We start from the raw sequence: 26134 nt of genomic DNA on the forward strand, positions 1-26134 counted from the left end.
CGTTCCATGGCTCTTGTTCGGTCAGATCTCCCTCCAGAAGACTCAAAACACTTTGTAAAGGCTGGTGACATCTAGTGGAAGCAATAGGAAGTGCCAAAATATTCCTAAGCCCCTGTGTTTTTCAATGGGATAGGTTTAAAGTCAATACAACACATCAGGTATCCACTTCCTGTCAGAAAATGTCTCAGGGTTTTGCCTGCCAAATGAGTTCTGTTATACTCACAGACACCATTCAAACAGTTTTAGAAACTTTAGAGTGTTTTCTATCCATATATAATAAGTATATGCATGTTCTAGTTACTGGGTAGGATTAGTAACCAGATTAAATCGGGTACATTTTTTTTATCCAGACGTGCAAATGCTGCCCCCTAGACCCAACAGGTTAAGTTAGATGAAGCAATGCTCTCAGGTTAATTGAAAGTTAATTCCCAGATAGCCTATACAGGTTTGATATATCATAAATAGATTAATCAGTAAAATCTGCTTTAGCAAGGCACAGTCAGTAAAACCCCTTTACTGACGCTCAGCCCCAGGGAGGTGCGTACCCTAGTGGTGAAGGGTCCCAACATTTGAACTACGGTTTACACTTATGATATCCAATCAATGGAGATTGTATGGATTATCGTCTCATTCAATTTATTTAGTTAAATTGTCGAACATACCTTTCTAGGTTCTTCCAATTAAATGAGACAACTTAAACTTTGCATATTAACCTGGATGAAGCAACCCCTCAGGTAATTCAAGTTTAATACCCAGATAGCCTACCCAGGTAGGACTAATCATTGGCATTGATTAATTCAATTTGCTTTTGCAAATTCATTCATGTCCAACTTCCACAGTACTGTACAGTACTGATGGTTCATTAACGTCTATAAATAGATTAAAATCGTCTTTGCAGTTTTCCACATTCCAAAAACAAATTTTGGAAAATTAGGAAGAAACATTTTTTTCCTTTCAAATGTTCTAATAATGTGCAAGCTATCAGAGGGGGTGGTTCCCACTCGCCCGCTAATTAGTGAACCTCCACCCGTAAATGGATTGATCTCTGACCTCAGCAGCGATAACAACCCTAATTATGCCATTAGTGGAAAAGCAGACAACAATGTTTTCCAAAATCAACCATCGGGCGCAGGCCTCGTAAAGGTTCTCTCCAGTCTAGCTCTGATGTCTTGCCATCCGAGATTGCCATCTGTCCAATACCGCAGTGCACAGCTGAAGCACGAGCAGGTAACGGTAGACATAAAGGGACAGGTGGAGAGAACCGGGAAACCAATCACAAATGCAGAAAAGGGGAAAATTCTGCTAGCTATGGAACTGCGTTCGAAAACTGAACAATTAAATGTAATTGCAAAAACGTATGACGATGAACAAGCACAAGCTCTTCAACAAAATCGTTTTCTACAGGAACAACTCGATTTAGCCAAAACTAAATACGATGATGTCCATGCCAAACTAGATAAATCTGAAGAGTTATCTACAAACAGGAGCGCTCAACTTGACAACATGCATGCTGTTTTGTTGAATGTTACTCAAAATAACACGGTGCTCCTCAAAGCGCTGCAGACCAAAGACGATCAGTTAATGAACACAATGACAAAGTTGGATGATAAATCAGCAGAACTTATTGAAGTCGCTGACCAAATGAATGATGAGAGAACTCAGGTGATGAGGTTGGAAATATTGATTTCTAAGCAAGCAGAGGAAATCTCATCACTGAATCTCTCGCTCCGTACTCAAGACCTCTATCTGCAAACCATGACAGATAAGTTTGAGATCGAAAGGAGCAGGTGTGACACTCACGTGTCCAAAATCAGTACTCTAAGCGCTCAAGTGGACTCTGCAATGCAGCAGAATTCCACCCTTAGGTACCATCTGGAGGAAGTCCAGAATGGTCACGCTCTACAGCATGACTACCCATCCAAGCAACCGGAGTCCGGTACTCAGAGGAGTGAAGACGATAGGTTTCAGACATTGCCTCCATCATGTGTCCCTCAGTCTTCTCCTCTTGGCCCTTCGGCACTGAGTAATATGGCGCCTCTTGGCCAACAACAACAAGGCTTGGCTTCTTCTCTTGGCCTTTCGGCCCCAATTTCTCCACAGGATGAAGCCAACCCTCTCCGCCCGCTTGGCGCAGAATACCTTGACAAACTCGTCAAGAATTTCCCCACCTTTGACCCCGTTCCAGGTCAGCCAAACGATACTGAGACGTTCCTAGCTGACATAGAGGACGCGTTGGGTGGCTACCCGAACGCTACGGGTTCTGACAGGGTTTACCTGTTGAAGCGAACGTCGAATAGACACGTGACGAGGTTCATTCGTCTACAACAGCAACACGTGCTAAATGACTATGCTAAACTTGCCACAGCTTTGAAATTAGAATTCAGTGGTTCTGCGACTCGCAAACACGATAGCTCACTGGCTAACACCGTCAAACAAGCTCGGAACGAACACCCACAAGCTTTCTATCATAGGCTTCGTTCAGCTTACTTTGGCCTACTCACAGAAACAGGAATGGAAGAGCTGTTACCATTCAAACAAATGTTTCTGTCGAACATGTATCCCACCTTCATTACCTACTTGGGCCCTGCAGCCCACGTTGGCTTGCCTATCTTACAACTCAGAGAGCTTGCAAGCACAGCTTTTGAGGCATCAAAAGTTCACAACGCTAAGAGCCCTGACCACTCGGTTTTGAAGTTTAACCAGGAGCACTCACTCCAGTTAGAGGGTGCATTATCAGGTATTGGAGCGTCTAGAGATGACGCACAACAACAGTTTCTACCACGAAACCATGATTCCAATAACCTCCGCGGTCGAAATAACTGTAAAGTACGTAGCCATCAACATGACTACCGCTACAATCGACCCGTTCGCTACGTTCCTGCACCCAACCCACAAAAAGTGTCAGAGCACAAGGGTAACAAAGGGTTGAAGGACGACCAAAACGTAGACCAATGTTCTCCAGAAGTCCCACTATGGGAAGAACTTAAGCGAGAACAATTTGAGAAAAGGGTAAAAGATAAGTCACAAGGACTAGACGGGGAATTACCGGACACCAGGTCCGCAGGAATTAACACCCATAGCATGGACGTTAAAGTTCAAATTTCTCCCGCTCTCATTCAAGACCCTATCCAGGGCCCGCTTGATCAAGAAACAAGCCCCGGGCTCTGTCTATAGACTCTGATACAAAAGTTGCGAAGAAAAAGGTCAAACGCTTCGTTAAAGCCAAGCCCACTCAAAATCAGAAAAGTCAATCTGCTTCCATCTTGAACAGACATGGCACATCACGTCGTTGCGAACGACCACTCCACTTTGTGGGGAATATGTCCACTAACCACGAATCTAAACGGCCATACCTGGAAACAGTCCTGGAGGACTGCTTAGCTTGTCATGCGCTAATTAATTCGGGTGCGACAATATCACTCATCTCTCAAACATTGTTTGATGATCTCAAAAGGGCTTTGAAGCCAACTAAACGTTGGTTAAAAGTGGAACGATGCGACACTAAACTTCGAGGGGTCACTCAGACTACCTCGCCTCTCACATTGAGAGTCATGCTGAAACTACACTTCCAGGACGTATCGCTCGTTCACCCTGTGTATGTTACCAGCCTCGAAACTGTAACCCTGCTACTTGGAGTAGACTTGATGGATCGGTTACTCCCATTGATGGATTGGAAAACCAACCAGGTATGGTCACAGGCCACAGTGCCTTCTCCACTGACCACACCGTCTCCCCTAACGCTAGCTGCAACGCAGTCCTTCACGAGGGGTATCTGTCGAAAGCACCCCTTGAGAAAAAGACGTTTAGAAACCTCTTGGTACAAAATCCGATCCACGGAGATAGTACGATATCTCGACACATTCCATCAGCCAACCTGATTGACCATTCTTTTCATGATTTCGAGCCAGCTGTCTCTGTGAATAAGCAACTTCCCTCCTCCTTGCAGTCATGTAATACGGTAGTTGAGATGAACTTTTCTTTCCCTTTGGACACTTCCGCAAGCACTGCGGCCGTCCCAGCAAGAAAAACATTGATGCGCAGAGTATACTCTGCTTCCGATGATACACCTTCCGCTTTGTTGGGGACTGTCACCCCTTACAATGACACTAATGGCGTCAGTCCTGCAACTGACCCGATGACTCCCACTTGTGAAACACTTTGCGATATCACAGACCGATATCCTCGTCTCAGTTCACAGGTAATGAAGAGGTTGCCACACGCGGACGCGGTGGTGACTGACATGCCTCGACAGCCACTGAGCGTTTTGAAGCACAAACACCAGGAGATTTGGTTGAAAGGTTACAGCCACTCTCATAAAAACGCGGCCGCTGACAACTCGTACATAGGGTCCGACCTTTTCATTTGCGCATCGGACACCAACACCATCCGCTGGTGGGGGGGTCCCGAGGCACAAAGGGGGGAATAGTAGCCCAGACCCATGATGAGCCTCATCGAGGCCGGTGGGGGGGTCGAGACTACGGACAACACCGTACGAGGCCGCCAGAGCATAAATCAAATCTAGTTGTAAACTCTCCTATGAGAACAGTGAGGAGCAGACAGGCCCCTAGACGGGGATTATCTTAGAAGACATCTAAGATAGTACTGAGGTGTACCACACTGGTCGTAAAGGAAGTCCAGTGGACTTGTCCACCTCCAAAACAAATGGCAACAATAATCATTCTTTGCCATGCGTAGGTTCAACTACAATACAACTAGTAAAATGCTCCAATCATGTGTTCCGGTAGATAATATTTCAGAATAAATCGGTAGGATAACTGGTCCCCTTGAGTACCAGTACCAATACCAGCTACACTCAGTAAGAGGATTAGTAACCTCACAAGTTAAATTGCTATTGATAATAGCGACATAGGAGTCACTCAGAGTGCAACACGTGGAGGGGAATCTCCAGTGCACTCTTCCAATGGTTAACACACATGTCACTAATAAATAGGACCCTCCATTCAGGAGTAAAATTATTAGAAGTCATGAACCATGATCACACCACGTATGACTGGTCCAATACTTAAAGAGTACTTCCGTCGTGAGGTTAGCTCCTCCGTGGATAACATAGCTATGAAATAGACTTCATACCTATCGCCACTACAATAGTGGAAGACAGTGACTTGTAGAAAACTACTACAGACTCCCTTGACACCAATTCTGACTGACCTCCAGGCATTGACCTGAAAATTACCTGACTACGTCAGACTCATTCTGAACAAGTTGTAATCTGCCCGGATACTTGGTTTTCTTCCCTTGACATGCGCGCTTGTGTAAGCATAAACGCACATGCACAACGGAACATCCAATTAGGATTTATGCTAGGACCACTTAAGGGCCCAAGCAATATACCAGCCTTAGTAAAGTTGAACATTTACTTCTAGGCCTTTGACTCTACAGCACTCACCTGTTTTCTTCCCAGAAGTCCGTAGGTCATACCTGTAGACTGCCCAAAACTAGTGCATTACAGCTGTAGACTTATCATATAGTTATCAACTTAGGATAGCGACAAAGCAACACACCAAGTAGGAAAACCCTAGATATGGCATTAGAGACAATGCAATGATAATCATTTTGCCAGAACATTGGACGTATATAGAATACAGTCCAATTAGATGATTTTTTTTGTGTGAACTATATTTTGTATTTTTTTGTTTTGTTTATGCTTTCATTCCTTTTCGGTTCAGTTCCTTTGACACTTAGGAAGTGATAGAGCCATAAACAAAGTCCCCATACAACCATCACTTAGTGCCACAACGCCGCTCATTGGGGAATGAATGTAATTATATATATTTCATGAGTGTGTGTGTGCGTTGTTAACATCTGCCTAAGTTACTGCCCAGATCTTCCAGTCTGGACGACGGGTCCGGAACGGCGACCCCAAATCCGGACACCCACAGCCTATCCTTGTGGCGGCATGCCCGCTGTCAGAGAGACTACCAAGGTAAACCACCAGAGGGAGGGACCGCAACGGCGATCACCAACCAGGACATCCCCTGGCCCTTCCTGGGGTACTTTACAGCTTCCAGGGAACCTACCAAGGTACACCAATTGAGGAGACCGCAACGGCGATCACCAACCGGACATCAACTGCCCATCCTTGTGGTGGACGGCTCCGCTTTCAGAGAGCCTACCAAGTTCAACCACCAGAGAGGACTGCAACGATGATCTACCAATGGGACATCACGTGGTCATGATTTTATGTTGATTTGTAACTTGCAGGATAAACAAGATCCAAACCACCAGGGGGGGTATGTCATGACGTTGACCTCTTTTGGTACAATTTTGTGATACTCAGAAGAGACAATAGAGCCATATTACCATAAAACTGTTTATATAAAAGACTCAGTTTAAGACTTGCCTCATATGGGTGTATGGAATGTATTAATAAGGATAAAGCTTTTGTAAGACATTGAGATGCTATGTACTGATGTAATGTGATAGAATTGTATTTCTGTAACCAAATCTAACTCAGTCATAGGCACGCCCCAGGGACACATACAGGACCAGGCGTCATTTGAACAGCCTGTTCGATGGGCACTATAAAACACTCCCTGATTTACATTTCTCCAGACCAGGCCTACACTCTATGGCCAGAGGTTTGACAATCCAAGTACTCTACTGAAAGTGAACCATACCACGTGGTTAACTTTTAGACTATTGATACCGACAGAATAAGAACAAGTCTTTGATATTAATTATTAGTCTGCAGCTAAGTAAATTATATCACACGAACGGGAAGACCAACGAAACAACCATTCTATGACGACATTAATGAATGTCGCTCTGAAAGAACCATTCTAACCGAGAGAGAGAGAGAGAGAACGCGGACAAAACTCCCCAACAGAACTACTCTCCAACAAGAATCAGAACGACACAATGAGTGTAAATATATATATTGATTGCAATTGTTCCCGAATGAGTGAGCCTTCAATTGTCAATTGTTAATGAACTCTGTGTAAACTTCTCAGCTGACCATTTATGACCCATTGTTCAACAGGCCGACCAGCCTGTTTAGCCCACAAGGGCACATTCCGATACCAATCCTTTGTTGACGATAATTACTGTTTGTATGTTTTTCTGTTAATTACTTAGTGTAGTAAATAAATGATTTTAAGACAATTGATGTATGGATGATTTTAGTAAAGACTGGGTTCGTGCAGATACAACAATTTACGACGTTTTGGAATGAGACTGGACTAGAGGTAAATACACCATTTAAACTAGGAGATAATCGGCCTATACTATAATAGAATATAATATTATAGTATAGGAAAGTTATATTAAGAAAATTATAGCTTTGTAATCTGAATATTCTCCTTGGTGCCCCGACCTCCTAGTTAATTACAATTAAACGATTAATCAGTTTAATCGCGTGATAATAATTACAGGGAGCTAATTGATAAACATATCTTCAGTTTAATGGTACCCCCAAAGACACGACACATACATTATCAAGCATTTCACACATATTATCCAGATACTGACTGTTAGCACTTGGTGGTCTATAGCAGCTTCCCACAAGAATGGGCTTTAGTTAAGGCATTTGAACCTGTAGCCATATTACTTCAACATTATTTAACATTAGATCTTCTCTAAGCTGTACAGGAATGTGATATTTGTCATGTGCGCCAAATATAACAGTGTAATGCTTACTTACAGGTTCTAACCTGGGAGTGCATTCTGACGAAGAACAGCAAAGGTAATAAAAATGTTCTTATAGTAAATCTGACTTTGGTGAGGGCTAAACTTGGTGGGTGTCTAAATAGCTAGCCCTGTGATGCCGGGATATCTACTTAGAATATTGCAAAATGTGCTTTCGTTTATCGTGAGTAATTTAGTAAATTCACCGGAAGTTTGCGGGGGGTATGCTAGTTCTGAACGTCACATGCTAATGTAAAAAGCTGGTTTTTGATATAAATATGAACTTGATTGAACAAAACATGCATGTATTGTATAACATAATGTCCTAGGGTTGTCATCTGATGAAGATCATCAAAGGTTAGTGCTGCATTTAGCTGTGGTTTGGGTTTATGTGACATTATATGCTAGCTTGAAAAATGGGTGTCTGATTATTTCTGGCTGGGTACTCTGCTGACATAATCTAATGTTTTGTTTTCGTTGTAAAGCCTTTTTGAAATCGGACAGTGTGGTTAGATTAACGAGAGTGTTGTCTTTAAAATGGTGTAAAATAGTCATATGTTTGAGAAATTGAAGTAATAGCATTTCTAAGGTATTTGAATAACGCGCCACGGGATTCAACTGGCTGTTGAGTAGGTGGGACGATTTCGTCCCGCCGACCCTAGAGAGGTTAATAAACCCTTTACAAATGGAACATTGTATATGGGATTGATTTTAAGAAATGTAGCTTAATTAATTTGATTAATATTATGGTGTTTCTATTCCAAAAAACCCGAAACCCTCAGGGCTTCCGTTAGGATGGAAAGGAAAATATGGCCCTGTACAACGTGACGGTCCGGAGTAGGCTACAGTACTAAGAGCATAACATTACCACATCCTAATTGTAATCTAACCAATACCCAAACAGAGATTCAGTGAAAATAAAAATCTCATTGATTTTTCAAGACCAGTCCCCATGCTTGTCTCAGAGCAGCGCAAAACGGTGCTGAAATAGTTGACCACAGCGGGTAGGCTATTGCTTAAAATCCTATTACTCAACACTAGTGAGACTCATGTCGCCTACAGTAGGCCTACAGTATATCGGAAAATATATTTTCAATGACGTGACTCTCAGCCAATTAGATTTAGAGGATTCTAAATTCTAAATTAATATTTAAGGGGCATTTTTGTTTGGGCATATCTGATCTGTGAGAATATCTATGGGCTTTTATATAACTCTAAATTAATTAATAAGAATAATAACTGCTTTGTTTAAAAAAATAACTATTTTGGAGATGATTTAGTTTTCAAATAACCTAAAGTGAGTGAGAAAAATGCCATTCATGAACATGGGGTGAGACATTCTTACTAATTTGTAAATAAAGCCAGTTTGTTATTTAGAATGATTTATTTCTGTTTTTAGAGGGAGAGAAACCAAAATCCCACCGTCGCCTCATGGGTCTCCCGGTCGCGGCCGGCACGGGTATCGAACCAGTATCTGTAGCAAAGCAATTTGCACTCCGATGCAGTGTCTTAGACCGCTGTTTCAACATGACCAGTCGGGAGTTGGCTACAGTACTATAGTAAGAGCAAAATAAACCTAAGATTTCCACACCATAATTGTAGTCTAAGTGCACAATTATCCGTTTCTATTTGGTTTATGTCACCTATTCATTGTCAGTTATAGACACAGTAGCGCCTTGGGACCCAAAAGCATAATCAATGCTCTAACTCCTTGCACTGGTCTGGAGCAATGAAGTAGTGACGCAGGGTAAAGTACTAAACCACAAATTACCTCTAAATCCCGCAGCATAATTGCAAAACTTTTAGTTGAGCAACCACTGTATACACCATATGATCGCGTTACTCCAAGTTTACTTCGATATTATATCAATATTTTGCGCATCAAGGCGTTTCCACCGCTATTTCGCGCATTATTAATTTACAGACACAAAAAGATCCCACCACGTTGAACAAACAAATTGTCTGCATTTATAAAATTGCACCGAACCTTCCTGTTTCCATCACAGCTGTCGTGATTATTTTTTATATGACTTTACTCGCATAAAAACTGGATGGAAACTTGGTTAGCGAGAAAGAGAGCTAGCGAGAGAGGAATGGTGAGCTAGTGAGAGCGATGGAGGGAGAGAGCTAGGGAGAGTGACGGGAGATAGGGAGGAGACAGAACTCTCACCGGGGGAATGTGGCACGCGATTGCAGCTTCTGGCCGGCTGGCCTCGGAGACATTTTCAATCAATTCTTGTCCTATCAGACTGGCTTCGGACTGAGCTTTGGTCTATCCGAGGGGATGGTACCAGGGGGGAAAAAAAGGGTAGCAAACGCTCAGGGACTCCCTGTCACCCATTCCCCCACAGGGAAAACTAAAGAGGTATGACTGACTAGAAAACCCATGTTGAATTACCTAATTGGTCATGACTAGGGTTAGGGGTTTGGTTAAGTTTAGGGTTAGAGTTATGGGTGGGAAAGTCAGTCATGTCCCTTTAGCCGCACACTTCCTCCACGCCTTTCCCTCCAACCCTGCTCCTTATTGCCTCCATCCATCCCCCTCTGCAAACCTCCTTCCTTCCCTCCATCAATCCACCTTCCATACCCCATTGATCATCCCATCCTTCAATAATCCTAACATTCTACCGCCTTCCAGCCCTCTCTATCGCTTCATCATACACTACTGAGCAACAGCAAAAAACCTGAATGCACATGCGCACACACGCAGAATGGGGAGGCACCGAATTAGCCTTACCTGGTGACTTCTTCTCCCAGCATGCTCTTGGGGGTTGGCGAGTAGCGTCCTGACGGGGCCACAGGGGGAAGGGGCTGGCCCAGGTAGCTGGGAGGGCTGATATGGTTCTCCATGTGTTGGGAGTAGGCTGATAAAGAGAAAAAAAAACAGCTCAGACGGAGTAGCTAACAAGAAACCTAACCTAAACTCCACCAACACCAACCAAATACCGCGAGGTAATTACCTAGTGCACCGCCGGAAGAGAAAAGCCGACCGACAGGGCATTTGTCCACCTCCGAAAAAGGTCTCGGGATGCTGATAGCGTTTTCTAAGATATTATGTCTGTGAAACAGTATATCAACACATCCAATCCCACTCTGTGCCGAATGCAGTGGGTGAATGAGGCTCCTGTCTCGGCATCTCTCACTCACCTCTCTCTCTCTGTGCATTGAGGCTACTGTTACCAATGTGATTGCGTGAGGCAAGACCTTGAGGGGGTCATTTGGTAATGCAACCCAGATCCGACATCTGGGAAGGGGACAGTGTGTGCAAGTGCATGAAAACAACCAACTGTAACACTGTGTAAAATGCAGCGGTGTAAAGTACTTAAGTAAAAACACTTTAAAGTACTACTTAAGTAGGTTTTGGGGTATCTGTACTTTACTATTTTTATTTTTGGCAACTTTTAATTCACTACATTCCTAAATAAAATAATGTACTTTTTACACCATTTATTATCCCTGACACACAAAAGTACTCGTTACATTTTGACAAGAAAATAGTCCAATTCACACGCCTATCAAGAGAGCGACCCTGTTCATCCCTACTGCCTCTGATCTGGCGGACTCACTAAACACAAATGCTTTGTTTGTAAATTATGTCTGAGTGTTGGCTATCATCAATAAAAATTAAATAATTGGGCCGTCTGGTTTAATATAAGGAATTTGAAATAATTTATACTTTTACTTTCGTTCTTAAGTACATTTTAGCAATTCCATTTACTTTTGATACTTAAGTATATTTAAAACCAAATACTTTTAGACTTTTACTCAAGCAGTATTTACTGGGTGACTCATTTTTACTTGAGTCATTTTCTATTAAGGTATCTTTCCTTTTACTCAAGTATGACAAATGAGTACTTTTTCCACCACTGGTAAAATGGCCTGTTTCCGAGTGTGTACTTGCAAGTCAGAATATCTTTAATGATCAGAAGTAGAAGCTCAGTACAGAGAAGTCAGAATAAAAACAAAGCTTGACCAGTCAGCTCCGGAAGGTCAAGGATCTGTACACATGCCTTTAACACCTTGCGTATTTTCCTCATATTACATTTACATTTTAGTCATTTAGCAGATGCTCTTATCCAGAGCGACTTACAGTAGTGAATGCATACATTTCATTTTTTTCATTTCATACATTTTTTTTTTTTTCTTCGTACTTGGCCCCCCGTGGGAATCGAACCCACAACCCTGGCGTTGCAAACACCATGCTCTACCAACTGAGCTACAGGGAAGGCCAGATCAGCTCAACAGGCCTATAACCTAGTTCATACATTCAAAAAATGTCTTAATAAAAATAATAAAGTTAATGGAATCAATATTCATACAATCAATTAAAGTTACAATATTAAATTGAACACACTTACAATAAAATGAAAAAACGATAATTTCAACAAAATAGATCAAATATTATCAAAGACCATAAAACAAAGGCATCATGGATTAAAGGACAAGCTAAACAGGCTGGTTGACATATGGAATTAACACCTCAAGCAGTTTCACAGTACAATACAAAGTTCCATATCAAAAACTGATAATAAAATGTAAAAAAATACCACACACTTTATAAAATAAACAAACAATTATGAATAATCAAAGGTTTTTTACCGCTTCAATTTAAGAAATAAACATTAGCTTTGCTCTCAAATTATCATTGCTAGGACACTTTATTTTTCATAGTTTCATCTCCAAGCATTCTAATGCCTAAAAAGCAGCTATGCTTGAAACTGGTACTACCATAGTCAATGTCTAGTACTGGCGAACTGCACTTTATACTGACAATATGCACAGAGCTTCAATTCTCTGAACTGGAATGAACTGTGCTCCAAAATGGCGCCGACAGACATGGCAGCTCTGCTTCTAGCTCCTAAGCAACTTTGCAGTATTTCTTTTTTTGTGTGTTATTTGTTATATTGTTAGCCCAGAACGTTTTTTTTTTGTGAGTGTGTGTTATTACATACAGCCGTAAAAAACTGCTGGATATCAGAGTGGCGGTAACTCACCAGCATTACGACCAGAAATATGACCTTCACGAATTGGATCCTTTGTTCGTACCCCCCAGGGCAATTTAACCTGTTGGGGCTAGGGGGCAGTATTGAGAATTTTGAAAAAAATATGTGCCCATTTTTAACTGCCTCCTACACAAACTCAGAAGCTAGAATATGCATATTATTGTTCAGGTTTGGATAGAAAACACTCTGAATTTTCTAAAACTGTTTGAATGGTGTCTGTAAGTATAACAGAACTCATATGGCAGTCAAAACCCTGAGACAAATTCTGACAGGAAGTGGATACCTGATGTGTTGAATTACCTTTAAGCCTATGCCATTGAAACACACAGGGGCTTATTAATCGTTGAGCACTTCCTATGGCTTCCACTAGATGTCACCAGTCTTTACAAAGTGTTTTGAGTCTTATACTGTGAGATCTGACCGAACAAGAGCCTTGGAACGGTGGTGGCCGATTAGACTCTGGCGCGCGAGTTCATGTTGGGTACGCTCGTTCCAATACGTTTTAAAAGAGAATGCAATCGTCCGCCTTGAATATTATTCATGTTCTGGTTAAAAAAGGCACTAATGATTTATGCTATACAACGTTTGACATGTTTGAACGAACGTAAATATTTTTTTCCCCCTCGTTCATGAAGAGAAGTCCGGCGGGCATAGATCATGTGCTAACAACACGGAGCTTTTTGGACATAAATTATGAGCTTTTTCGAACAAAACTACATTTGTTATGGACCTGGGATTCCTGGAAGTGACATCTGATGAAGAGAATCAAAGGTAATGGATTATTTACATAGTATTTTCGATTTTAGATCTCTCCAACATGGCGGTTAGTCTGTATCGCAAAGCGTATTTTTCTGGGCGCAGTGCTCAGATTATTGCAAAGTGTGATTTCCCAGTAAGGTTATTTTTAATTCTGGCAATCCGGTTGCGTTCAAGAGATGTAAATCTATAATTCTTTGAATGACAATATAATATTTTACCAATGTTTTCGAATAGTAATTATTTAATTTGTTGTGCTGATTGACTGGCGGTTATTGGAGGGAAACGATTTCCTCAACATCAACGCCATAGTAAAACGCTGTTTTTGGATATAAATATGAACTTGATAGAACAAAAAATGCATGTATTGTCTAACATAATGTCCTAGTAGTGTCATCTGATGGAGATTGTCAAAGGTTAGTGCATAATTTTAGCTGGTTTTCTGCTTTTGGTGACGCCTGTCTTTGAATTGACAAAACATTACACACAGCTATTGTCAATGTACTCTCCTAACATAATCTAACTTTATGCTTTCGCCGTAAAGCCTTTTTGAAATCGGACAACGTGGTTAGATTAAGGAGATGTTTATCTTTCAAAGGGTGTAAGATAGTTGTATGTTTGAGAAATTTGAATTATGACATTTAATTGTTTTCAAATTTGGCGCTCTTGATATTTCACCTGTTGTTGATAGGGTGTACCAGGGGTGGGACGCTTGCGTCCCACATAGCCCATAGAGGTTAACTTATCCCAGAGGCTGCTCCAAGACCCGCCAGCTGGAGAATAGGTATTCAGAGTGGACTTCTAGTCCTCAGGGCGAGGATCTCCTTCCAGAGACATCAGGCACTGTAACATACTCTGTTTCACTGAATCATGGCTCTCTCCGGATATACTGTCCCTGTCCATACAGCCAGCTGGGTTCTCAATACATTGCGCAGACAGGAATAAAGAACTCTCTGGTAAGAAGAAAGGCGGAGGTGCATGAATCATGATTAACTGCTCATGGTGTGATTGTGATAACGTACAGGAACTCAAGTCGTTTTGTTCACACGGCATAGAATACCTCAAATGCCAACCGTGTTACCTCCCAAGAGAATTCTCTTCGGTTATAGTCACAGCCGTGTATATTCCAACTCAAGCTGATACCACAACGGCCCTTAAGGAACTACACTGGACTTTTTGTAGCTGAGGATTTTAACAAAGCAAATTTGAGGAAAACATTACCAAAGTTCTTTCAACACATTACCTGTAGTACAGTGGTTCGTCCTGTAAAAGTTGCAGCAAAAGTACTGCAGGACAGCTTCCGTGGTGAGGCAGAATTCTATGGCATGTTATTTAAGTGCAAACCACTGGTACTGTTAATGCTAGTTAGTGCTAGTTTGACCACCAGAGGACATTTTTGAGAAGCATTTGATAGCCTTCAATAGTGTCTGTAATAGAGAATTTAAAAACTTTTTGTAAGAACATAGTACAGTTGACGCCAGAAGTTTACATACACCTTAGCCCTTTAAACTTAGTTTTTCACTATTCCTGACATTTAATCCTAGTACAAATTCCCTGTCTTAGGTCAGTTAGGATCACCACTTTATTTTAAGAATGTGAAATGTCAGAATAATACTAGAGAGAATTATTTATTTCAGCTTTTATTTCTTTCATCACATTCCCAGTGGGTCAGAAGTCTACTTACTCTCAATTAGTGTTTGTTAGCATTGCCCTTAAATTGTTTAACTTGAGTCAAACGTTTCGGGTAGCCTTCCACAAGCTTCCCACAAAAGTTGGGTGAATTTTGCCCCATTCCTCCTGACAGAGCTGGTGTAACTGAGTCAGGTTTGTAGGCCTCCTTGCTCGCACACACTTTTTCAGTTCTGCCCACACATTTTCTATGAGATTGAGGTCTGGGCTTTGTGATGGCCACTCCAATACCTTGACTTTGTTGTCCTTAAGGCATTTTGCCACAACTTTGGAAGTATGCTTGGGGTCATTGTCCATTTGGAAGACCCATTTGCGCCCAAGCTATAACTTGCTGACTGACATCTTGAGATGTTGCTTCAATATATCCACATCCTTTTCCTACCTCATGATGCCATCTATTTTGTGAAGTGCACCAGCACCTACTGCAGCAAAGCACCCCCACAACATGATGCTGCCACCCCCGTGCTTCACGGTTGGGATGGTGTTCTTCGGCTTGCAAGCCTCCCCCTTTTTCCTCCAAACATAACAATGGTCATGATGGCCAAACAGTTATATTTTTGTTTCATCAGACCAGAGGACATTTCTCCAAAAAGTATGATCTTTGTCCCCATGTGCAGTTGCAAACCGTAGTCTGGCTTTTTATGGTGGTTTTTGAGCAGTGGCTTCTTCCGTGCTGAGCGGCCTTTCAGGTTTTGTCGATATAGGACTCATTTTACTGTGGATATAGATACTTTTGTACCTGTTTCCTCCAGCATCTTCACAAGGTCCTTTGCTGTTGTTCTGGGATTGATTTGCACTTTTCGCACCAAAGTACGTTCATCTCTACGGAGACAGAATGTGTTTCCTTCCTGAGCGGTATGACGGCTGTGTGGTCCCATGGTGTTTATACTTGCGTACTATTGTTTGTACAGATGAACGTGGTACCTTCAGGCGTTTGGAAATTGCTCCCAAGGATGAACCAGACTTGCGGAGGTCTACCATTTTTTTGTGAGGTCTTGGCTGATTTCTTTTGATTTTCCCACGATGTCAAGCAAAGAGGTACTGAGTTTGAAGGTAGGCCTTGAAATACATCCACTGGTATACCTTCAATTGACTCAAATGACGTCAATTAGCCTATCAGAAGCTTCTAAGCCATGACATCATTTTCTGGAATTTTGCATTTAGACAGCTGCGCCACTGGGGAGGCCCCATCCAGGTCAGGATAACCAAAACATTTCTTTATTAAAGACTATCAGAAAGGATGTTGGTACTTATTTATTTTGATTCAAAGTCATGAATGAGTGAGTCACTCAGCTTTATGTAGGTGCCGCTATATTACTGTGTCATCAACTTGATAATATATAATATTTTGGATATATTAAAAAAAAAAAAAAAAGAAAAGTGAGTGATTGTAATCTGAATAAAGGCCAAAATAATATTTGTAAAGGCCAAAACATTTATTTCTGTTTTTAGAGGGAGAGAAATGCTGGGCCAATTGTGCGCCAACCTATGGGACTCCCAATCATGGTCGGATTGGTGATACATATTATTATTAAAGGTACTGCATAGGTGTAAACATAAATTTTTTAGCAAGATATAGCACTTGTATAGCCTAAGAAAGTATCAGAAATGTGCAGAAGTAGTTTTGAATGCATTTTATTGAAGGGAAACAATAAGTCTTCAACTTTTTTGGCAAGATAGTGATATATTCTTATATACAGTACAATGAGGAATTCAACTACAAAATACTAGTCTTCTCCCATTTTTTAAACCATTGCCCCCACCCACAAGGTGTGTAAACAACAATAAATAAGATTCAAAACAAAAACGTGACGAACATAAATCAATCAACTCTAATTAGCACATGTAGGACAGTATGTGTGCGCACATTTCTCACATGTACAAGCACATATTATTTGTTTACAGTCCTTCTTTAGGGGACAGAATTGGCATCTCCTCCTCTTGCCTGCCCCAGCTGCAGCCTCAGGTGGATCAGGACAAGATTCAGCCCCCTGAACAGGTTTCACAAGCGCTGCAGAGGCTACTGTGCGGGGGAGGCGCTCCCTTCTTTGAATGTGTGGGTTTACAAGTACCTTTCCCAGCTGCTCCAGGAACACCCTCCTCTTGATCCGCTTATCAGGCATCCAGGTAGGGTTGATCTTGTTCTATATCACGAAGACACTGTAAGAAGACACATCAATGATGTTATGGAATATGACCAGGGGCCAGCTGGCAGTCATCCTCCTTCAGCTGTAAGGTCCAATCACTTTGTCCAGGTTGTACACGCCTCCATTGTTGTGGTTGTAGTCCAGGATGATGGCTGGCTTCCTGTCCTCACGATCACTGATCTCAGCCATTTTGTGCAGTGTGCTCAGGAGGACCACATTCTTGTTCCTCTTTGGGAGGAAAGAAACTAGAGTGATGGTGGGGGTGTAGGCAAACTTTGATGAGAAGGCCTCTCTCCCCCTTATTGCGAGGAGTGCAGGGAGGAGCTCAGGCTTGTTCTTTCTAACTGCCAACCATGGTGATCTTCCTCTTCAGAAGCGGCTGGCTGAGTTCATAAGAGGTGAAAAAATTGTCACATGTGACATTGTGCCCCCTCAGTCCATCTGTCACATCAAGCACAACCCGCATCCCCTGGTTCTTCTCCGGGCCTCCACTGGTCGGCTTCCCTGTGTAGACTTGCATCTTCCAAGTGTAGTTGGATTGTGCTTCACATGCCACCCATATCTTGATACCATACTTTGCTGGCTTGCTGGGCATATACTGCCGGAAAGGACAGCGACCTTTTGACAAAAGAGATTACTATCAGTAATTAGTATCAGTGTCACAGAAAACAATCACATAAATCAATGATATTACAGAAATTCATAATAAAATGAACTGTGAAAATCACTTAAATTACAGATATGAAAATAAAATGTACCTCTGAATGGAACCAGTTGCTAATCCACTGATACTTCAGGCCCAGGGTTGTAGAGGTGTGACAGATGCTCCACCCACTTCTCCAAGACCTCTCTTATGACCGCCAGTCTATCTCTCACACGTATTGCAGGTCTTGACTCACGGTTATCAAATCGTAGCATTCTTGAGAAAGTGTGAAAGACTTTCAGTGGCATCGTGGCACGAAAAATCGCCCTTCCGCTCTCTGCATCCTAGAGACTACATGTAGCCTCGCCTCGGGACCTATACACATCTACTAAGATTAGCAGCCCTATGTAGGCACGCAGGTCAATCTCATCCATCCTTTTCCAGTTGTCTCCATATTTACGTAAACCCTCCAAATGTGTAATCTCCAGGATGACTTTTTTTCGATGGCTTGTGTGATGAACAAGTAGAATGTTGAGGCGATGTCCTGGGCATAGGCAACTGCATGTCTTGTGGGCCCTGGGGTCATCCTTATGACATTTTGTGCTGACATCCTGCCCTGGTTGTCATATGGTGACAAGGACCATGTTATTTTGCTGTTCTTTGACAAAAATGTCTCTCAGCTTGGGGGATTTCTTCTTCATCTGAAGATGATGCATTGTGTTCTGGGCTGTATTCTTCCCCATCTTGTTCTTCAGATACCTCCTCCTCAAAATCATTGTTCTCCTGTTCCTCCTGGACATCTGAAAAAATCAGATCTACGACCTGCTGGGCACTGAAACGTGCACTCATGGCTTCAGCAAAGAGAGAACTGGGGGGACTGTCATCTGCAGCACATTTATAGTCTCTGACTGCATTCCTCATTAGTAAACAATGCTTTCAAGAAATCTGAAATTGTTTTTATTTTGTCTGTGAACTTGAGTCATGTGTGGGGTCGTGGAGGGGAGATGCTGCACATGCACAAGCATGTTTTAGTTTTGTCTGAGTTCAATCAGTAGCACACAATCTCAATTTGTGTGTGTGTGTGTGTGTGCGTGTGTGTCTTTGTGGTTTTTGTGGTGTGTAAATGATTTTCGAACTGCCGGGTCAAAAATGACCCTCAGACAATCTTTGTACCCTGGTGGTGAACAGCTTTCATGGAAATATGAACAAAGACGATGTTTCACTTTTTCTAATATTGGGGGCACTCTAGGAAAAGTCATCAAATTTCAAGTTGAAAAAATATCATTTAGGGGGTTTTCTCTGCTGTTATTAAACATAGTGGCTGGTTAAAGTGTTGCTCAGTGCTACCTAGTGTGGCTGGGTGAACTCTCCGGTAAGGGGGTGAACTCCCCCCCCATGGGCTAGTTCTGTCTTCTGTGCGCGGCTCTGCAGCACATCCCGTGCCCCCTGCCCTCGTGCCTTGAACCTTGCGCGCTTTCAGTGGATACAGCTGGAGAACTGCAAGGCATTGTGCGTTGTCCTGCTAATAACAGGGTTAATAATATACTGCTCCAAAAAATAAAGGGAACACTTAAACAACACAATGTAACTCCAAGTCAATCACACTTCTGTGAAATCAAACTGTCCACTTAGGAAGCAACACTGATTGACAATACATTTCACATGCTGTTGTGCAAATGGAATAGACAACAGGTGGAAATTATAGGCAATAAGCAAGACACCCCCAATAAAGGAGTGGTTCTGCAGGTGGAGACCACAGACCACTTCTCAGTTCCTATGCTTCCTGGATGATGTTTTGGTCACTTTTGAATGCTGGCGGTGCTTTCACTCTAGTGGTAGCATGAGACGGAGTCTACAACCCACACAAGTGGCTCAGGTAGTGCAGCTCATCCAGGATGGCACATCAATGCGAGCTGTGGCAAGAAGGTTTGCTGTGTCTGTCAGCGTAGTGTCCAGAGCATGGAAGCGCTACCAGGAGACAGGCCAGTACATAAGGAGACGTGGAGGAGGCCGTAGGAGGGCAACAACCCATCAGCAGGACCGCTACCTCCGCCTTTGTGCAAGGAGGAGCAGGAGGAGCACTGCCAGAGCCCTGCAAAATGACCTCCAGCAGGCCACAAATGTGCATGTGTCTGCTCAAACGGTCAGAAACAGACTCCATGAGGGTGGTATGAGGGCCCGACGTCCACAGGTAGGGGTTGTGCTTACAGCCCAACACCGTGCAGGACGTTTGGCATTTGCCAGAGAACACCAAGATTGGCAAATTCGGCACTGGCGCCCTGTGCTCTTCACAGATGAAAGCAGGTTCACACTGAGCACGTGACAGACGTGACAGAGTCTGGAGACGCCCGTGGAGAACGTTCTGCTGCCTGCAACATCCTCCAGCATGACCGGTTTGGCGGTGGGTCAGTCATGGTGTGGGGTGGCATTTCTTTGGGGGCCGCACAGCCCTCCATGTGCTCGCCAGAGGTAGCCTGACTGCCATTAGGTACCGAGATGAGATCCTCAGACCCCTTGTGAGACCATATGCTGGTGCGGTTGGCCCTGAGTTCCTCCTAATGCAAGACAATGCTAGACCTCATGTGGCTGGAGTGTGTCAGCAGTTCCTGCAAGAGGAAGGCATTGATGCTATGGACTGGCCCGCCCGTTCCCCAGACCTGAATCCAATTGAGCACATCTGGGACATCATGTCTCGCTCCATCCACCAACGTCACACCACAGACTGTCCAGGAGTTGGCGGATGCTTTAGTCCAGGTCTGGGAGGAGATCCCTCAGGAGACCATCCGCCACCTCATCAGGAGCATGCCCAGGCGTTGTAGGGAGGTCATACAGGCACGTGGAGGCTACACACACTACTGAGCCTTATTTTGACTTGTTTTAAGGACATTACATCAAAGTTGGATCAGCCTGTAGTGTGGTTTTCCACTTTAATTTTGAGTGTGACTCCAAATCCAGACCTCCATGGGTTGATAAATTGGATTTCCATTGATTATTTTTGTGTGATTTTGTTGTCAACACATTCAACTATGTAAAGAAAAAAGTATTTAATAAGATTATTTCTGTCATTCAGATCTAGGATGTGTTGTTTAAGTGTTCCCTTTATTTTTTTGAGCAGTGCTTTTATATAATTCTAAATTAATAATAATAATAATTACTTTGTTTAAAAATAACAATGTTTTGGAGATGATTTTGTTTTCAAATAATGTAAAATGAGTGACAAAAAGGCCATTCTTGAACATGGGGTGAGACATTGTTACTACTTTGTAAATGAAGCCAGTTTGTTATTTTGAATTATTTATTTCTGTTTTTAGAGGAAGAGAAACCAAAAACCTACTGTCATCTCATGGGTCTCCCAGTCGAGGACAGCACGGGCATTGAACCAGCATCTGTAGCAACACAGCTTGCACTGCTATGCAGTGTCTTAGACCATTGCGCCACCCAGGCGCTGTACAATGTGACCGGTCGGGAGTGGGCTACAGTACTACAGTAAGAGCAAAATAATCCTAATAAAATAAAATAATAAAAATCTTAGTGTAACAGTTTTAGTAAGTAATACTGAAGCCGTGCACAATTATCAGTTTCTATTTAGGTTTATGTCAACCATTCATTGTCAGTTAGTGACACAGTAGGACCCAAAAGCATAATCAATGCTCTAACTCCCCCTTGCGCTGGTCTGGAGCAATAAAGTGGTGACGCAGGGTACCGTTCTAAACCACAAATTACCGCAGCATAATCACAAAACTTTTATTGGAACAACCACTGGACTCACGCTTCAAAAACTCTCAACCATTGTTAATCCCCCTTCTGGGATGACTACAAGGCCCTCCGCCGCCCTCCATTCGGTAAATCAGATCACGACTCCATTTTGCTCCTCCCAATAGGCAGAAGCTCATACAGGAAGTACCCATTCTAAGGTCTATTCAACGCTGGTCTGACCAATCCGAATCCATGCTTCAAGATGGTTTTGACCACGCAGATTGGGATATGTGACCGACCGGCTCAAATCAGTGTTATGTAGCAAAATTGGATTTTTTAAAATATTTTTGTTTTTACATTGGATAAAAGTAGAGACTCAGAGCTACAGAATGGTATACAGTGGCTTGCAAAAGTATTCACCCCCTTGCCATTTTTCATATTTTGTTGCCTTACAACCTGGAATTAAAATATATATATATGCCTACCACTTTGAAGATGTAAAATACTTTTTCACCCCCACAAAGTCAATACTTTGTACAGCCATCTTTTGCAGCTATTACAGCTGCAAGTCTCTTGGGGTATGTCTCTATTAGCTTGGCACATCTAGACACTGAGATTTTTGCTCATTCTTCGAGGCAAAACTGCTCCAGCTCCTTCAAGTTGGATGGGTTCCACAGCAATCTTTAAGTCATACCACAGATTCTCTATTGGATTGAGGTCTGGGCTTTGACTAGGCCATTCCCTTAAACAACTTGAGTGTTGCTTTAGCAGTATGCTTAGGGTCATTGTCCTGCTGGAAGGTGAATCTCTGTCCCAGTCTGAAATCTCTGGAAGACTGAAACAGGTTTCCCTCAAGAATCTCCCTGTATTTAGCGCCATCCATCATTCCTTCAATTCTGACCAGTTTCCCAGTCCCTGCCGATGAAAAACATCCCCACAGCGTGATGCTGCCACCACCATGCTGGGGATGGTGTTCTCGGGGTGATGAGAGGAGTTGGGTTTGCGGCAGACATGGCATTTTCCTTGATGGCCAAAAGCTCAATTTTAGTCTCATCTGACCAGAGTACCTTCCTCCATATATTTGGGGAGTCTCCCACATGCCTTTTGGCGAACACCGAAAGTGTTTGCTTATTTTTTTCTTTAAGCAATGGCTTTTTTCTAGCCACTCTTCCATAAAGCCCAGCTCGGTGGAGTGTATGGCTTAAAGTGGTCTTATGAACAGATACTCCAATCTCCGCTGTGGAGCTTTGCAGCTCAATCAGGGTTATCTTTGGTCTCTTTGTTGCTTCTCTGATTAATGCCCTCCTTGCCTGGTCCATGAGTTTTGGTGGGTGGCCCTCTCTTGGCAGGTTTGTTGTGGTGCCATATTCTTTCAATTTTTTAATAATGGATTTAATGGTGCTCCGTGGGATGTTCAAAGTTTCAGATATTTTTTATAACCCAACTTTGATCTGTACTTCTCCACAACTTTGTCCCTGACCTGTTTGGAGAGCTCCTTGGTCTTCATGGTGACGCTTGCTTGGTGGTGCCCCTTGCTTAGTGGTGTTGCAGACTCTGGGGCCTTTCAGAACAGGTGTATATGTACTGAGATCATGTGACACTTAGATTGCACACAGGATGGACTTTATTTAACCAATTATGTGACTTCTGAAGGTAATTGTTTGCACCAGATCTTATTTAGGGGCTTCATAGCAAAGGGGGTGAATACATATGCACACACCACTTTTCTGTTTTTACATTTTTAAATGTAATTTTTGAAATAAGTTCTTTTTTTCATTTCACTTCACCAAATTGGACTATTTTGTGTACGTCCAGTATACAAAATCCAAATTAAAATCTATGTAAATTACAGGTTGTAATGCAACACAATAGGAAAAAAGCCAAGGGGGATGAATAATTTTGGAGGGCACTGTATCATTCACTGCATTTGAGGAACAATGCGAAAGTAATTTTGCTTTGAAAGTTGATAAACTTCAATACTCACTTTTGAGAAAATGGCATTTGAATGTTTTGGTACGTACTGGAGAGCTCTTCTTTGTCTAAACCCATTCAGCATTGTTCACACCCTCTTAAGCCAGCGTCACCCATCTCTTTAAGGATTCACATGTGAGGTCATGTGCTAAACACTGAGTAGTGTAGTAAGATTAAGACTAAAAGTGGTAAAAGTAGTAGCCTACAATAAGGAACAATTCCAGGTAAACAGAAAGTGTCCAGATTAAATTATTAGAGGTAAAGTGGCTGAGCAGCAGGATAAAAAAAAGAAATTGTCGCAGCAATGTGTTACGAGCATTTCGCTACACTCGCATTAACATCTGCTAACCATGTGTTTGTGACCAATAAAATTTGATTTGATTAGAGAGTCATTTGAATAGAGGAACTGCAGATAGCGCTGATGACTGGTCCGTCCGAACCACGCATGAACAAGGGAATCTATATTCGGAGAGCAGTTTCTGTCCGGCCCTCGACTTTGGTGCAGGGCATATGATATCCATAGCCTCTTCGTCGCAAAATTCTCTGATCTTCTCAAAAACATCAGTTTGTCTAGCTGTGTCCAGTTCAGGTGGTGCTTGTACAGGCAGACCGTCTATGGGAGGAAGGATGTCAGCGTTGTGCAGTAGCTGAAACCTGGTCCCGACAATCTGAACACCTCCTTGGCGACAACAACACCAGGCTCCAGAGCATCGAAGGAAATAACAAAAACATTTAAGACATTACAACCTTGCACAACATCAATTCACCTCCCAAGTTTAGATAAGAAGAAAAACCTCATACAATGCAATAAAAATGAACTGTTTGAACTGTGGCAGTGGCCTGAAGTACGGAGTCAGGTGTTGGTGCCAGTCATAGCTTTCCATCAGCACCGTACCATCCCCCAGTCCAACCAGCAGTTCTTCACAACACCAGCAATCTCAAGCACTGCTTGATGAGACCGAAGCAGCAGTCGGGGGCAAACTTGGTGTGGCCTGTAATCAGGAAGTGAAGGTCCGACTGTGGCGGAGTTTGTGCATGGTCCACCAGGCACAATAGCAGAGCACAAACTTGTTCTTGTTTTGGCCACTGCAGTTACCACAATTCAGGTCCATACGTGTTTCCCCAAATCCGTAGTTGGTGAAGAAATGGTCCATGTAGTTGATAACTGCACTACTGCCTTTGCTTGATGACGTGCCTTCATCAATCAAGTTGTTGACTTGTTGTGGTATTCCTTCACAGCAGTCCTCAAACAAGCCACACGTGCGAGGAGTTAAAAAGTAGATGGGACTTTGCTGCATAGGGTCAGAAGGATAGCGCACCTGCAAACAACAAAAGAACATCAAGGTAAGTTAATGAAACGAAAATGTAATGTAAAACGTAATATAATGTTTTTAATGCATCATTATCAGGTAAGTTTCACTTACTTACAAATGTGCAGAGCAGCAGCACTCACTTACCTACAAATGTGCAGAGCAGCAGCACTGCATACAGAAACATCATCTTGGAAACTGGAAGTTAAAATGATAACACATAGCCCATCTACACGTACCTCTGGAAAATACAGAAATAATATGAGATCAATAAAAGTAGTGCCAATCACGTTGGTCAATTAAATAATCAAAACGTGTTTATGCTTTCCCTACCAAGTGTTGTCATCGATTACTTGTGGAGACGCCACACTGCTGCTTTTGTCACAATGGGGTGGCAGCAGCTTTCCACCAAAGTGTTTGTGTCCCGGGTGGCATCCTGGTAATACTATTGAATTATCCTCTGCGTAGTTGATGATGAAGTTCACCACTCGCTACAAGTCCTCATGATTCAGGTGTAACCTGTGCTTGCTTGGGCCAGCTCTCTTTATGATGGGAAGCATTAGACCACTCTCCTTGTGTGACTGGTGGAGGAGAGTCAAGCGTGTTCTACTGATGCTGAAAGACAAATTCCAGATACAAATATTTTGACATTATTATTCATAGATAGCCGTAATCACCGTCAGACACACCTGGCTAACTTGATGGGTCATGTAATCATCTGACGAAATGGAGTCTTGTTTAGACATGCTAGCTAAACAATAAACCATTATCTTAATCCATAGAGTACTAGCCATACAAGCCGATTGTCATAGCTAGCTAAAGTTAACCAAATAGGTTCAATGTTAGCTAGTTTGCTAGCTAACATTAGGACATAATTAGCAATGCGAAATGGCATTCTGAAATAACATTACTACACACAGATCATAAACATAATGTTAGCTAGCGAGCCAGCCATCTAATGTCAGCTAGCTACCTAACAGTAAGCTTTAACTTGGGGTATTTTATTTAGACATGTAGCTAGCTAAACAATGAACCATAATCCTAATCCATAGAGTACTAGCAATACAAACCGATTATCATAGTTAGCTAAAGTTAACCAAATAGGTTCAATGTTAGCTAGTTAGCTAGCTAACATTAGGCTATAACTAGCAATGCGAAATGGCATTTTGAGATAACATTACTACACACAGATCATAAACATAATGTTAGCTAGCGAGCCAGCCATCTAATGTCAGATAGCTAGCTAACGTATAATAACTGAAACTGTAGCTAGAC

General features: G+C 42.4%; 1 protein-coding gene and 1 long non-coding RNA gene across 36 annotated transcripts in view; both read right to left on the bottom strand.

Annotated features, from left to right (window-relative positions):
* LOC106568684 (disks large homolog 1) overlaps positions 1–26134 on the bottom strand; it is a 347451-nt gene that overhangs the window by 72585 nt on the left and 248732 nt on the right. For all 35 annotated transcript variants that reach the window (XM_014139226.2, XM_014139225.2, XM_014139219.2 and 32 more), the window contains one exon: positions 10382–10508. In XM_014139226.2, the coding sequence (XP_013994701.2) occupies positions 10382–10508 (127 nt within the window). The remainder of the gene's footprint in view (positions 1–10381; positions 10509–26134) is intronic.
* On the bottom strand, positions 23317–25750 carry LOC123726649 (uncharacterized). The gene is made up of 3 exons (XR_006758733.1): positions 25193–25750; positions 25007–25100; positions 23317–24868 (listed from the first exon to the last, which is right to left on the bottom strand). It is a non-coding gene; the product is annotated as an uncharacterized lncRNA (long non-coding RNA).

Source organism: Salmo salar, chromosome ssa14 (assembly GCF_905237065.1).
Source record: "Salmo salar chromosome ssa14, Ssal_v3.1, whole genome shotgun sequence".
In the NCBI taxonomy this organism is placed as follows: domain Eukaryota; kingdom Metazoa; phylum Chordata; class Actinopteri; order Salmoniformes; family Salmonidae; genus Salmo; species Salmo salar.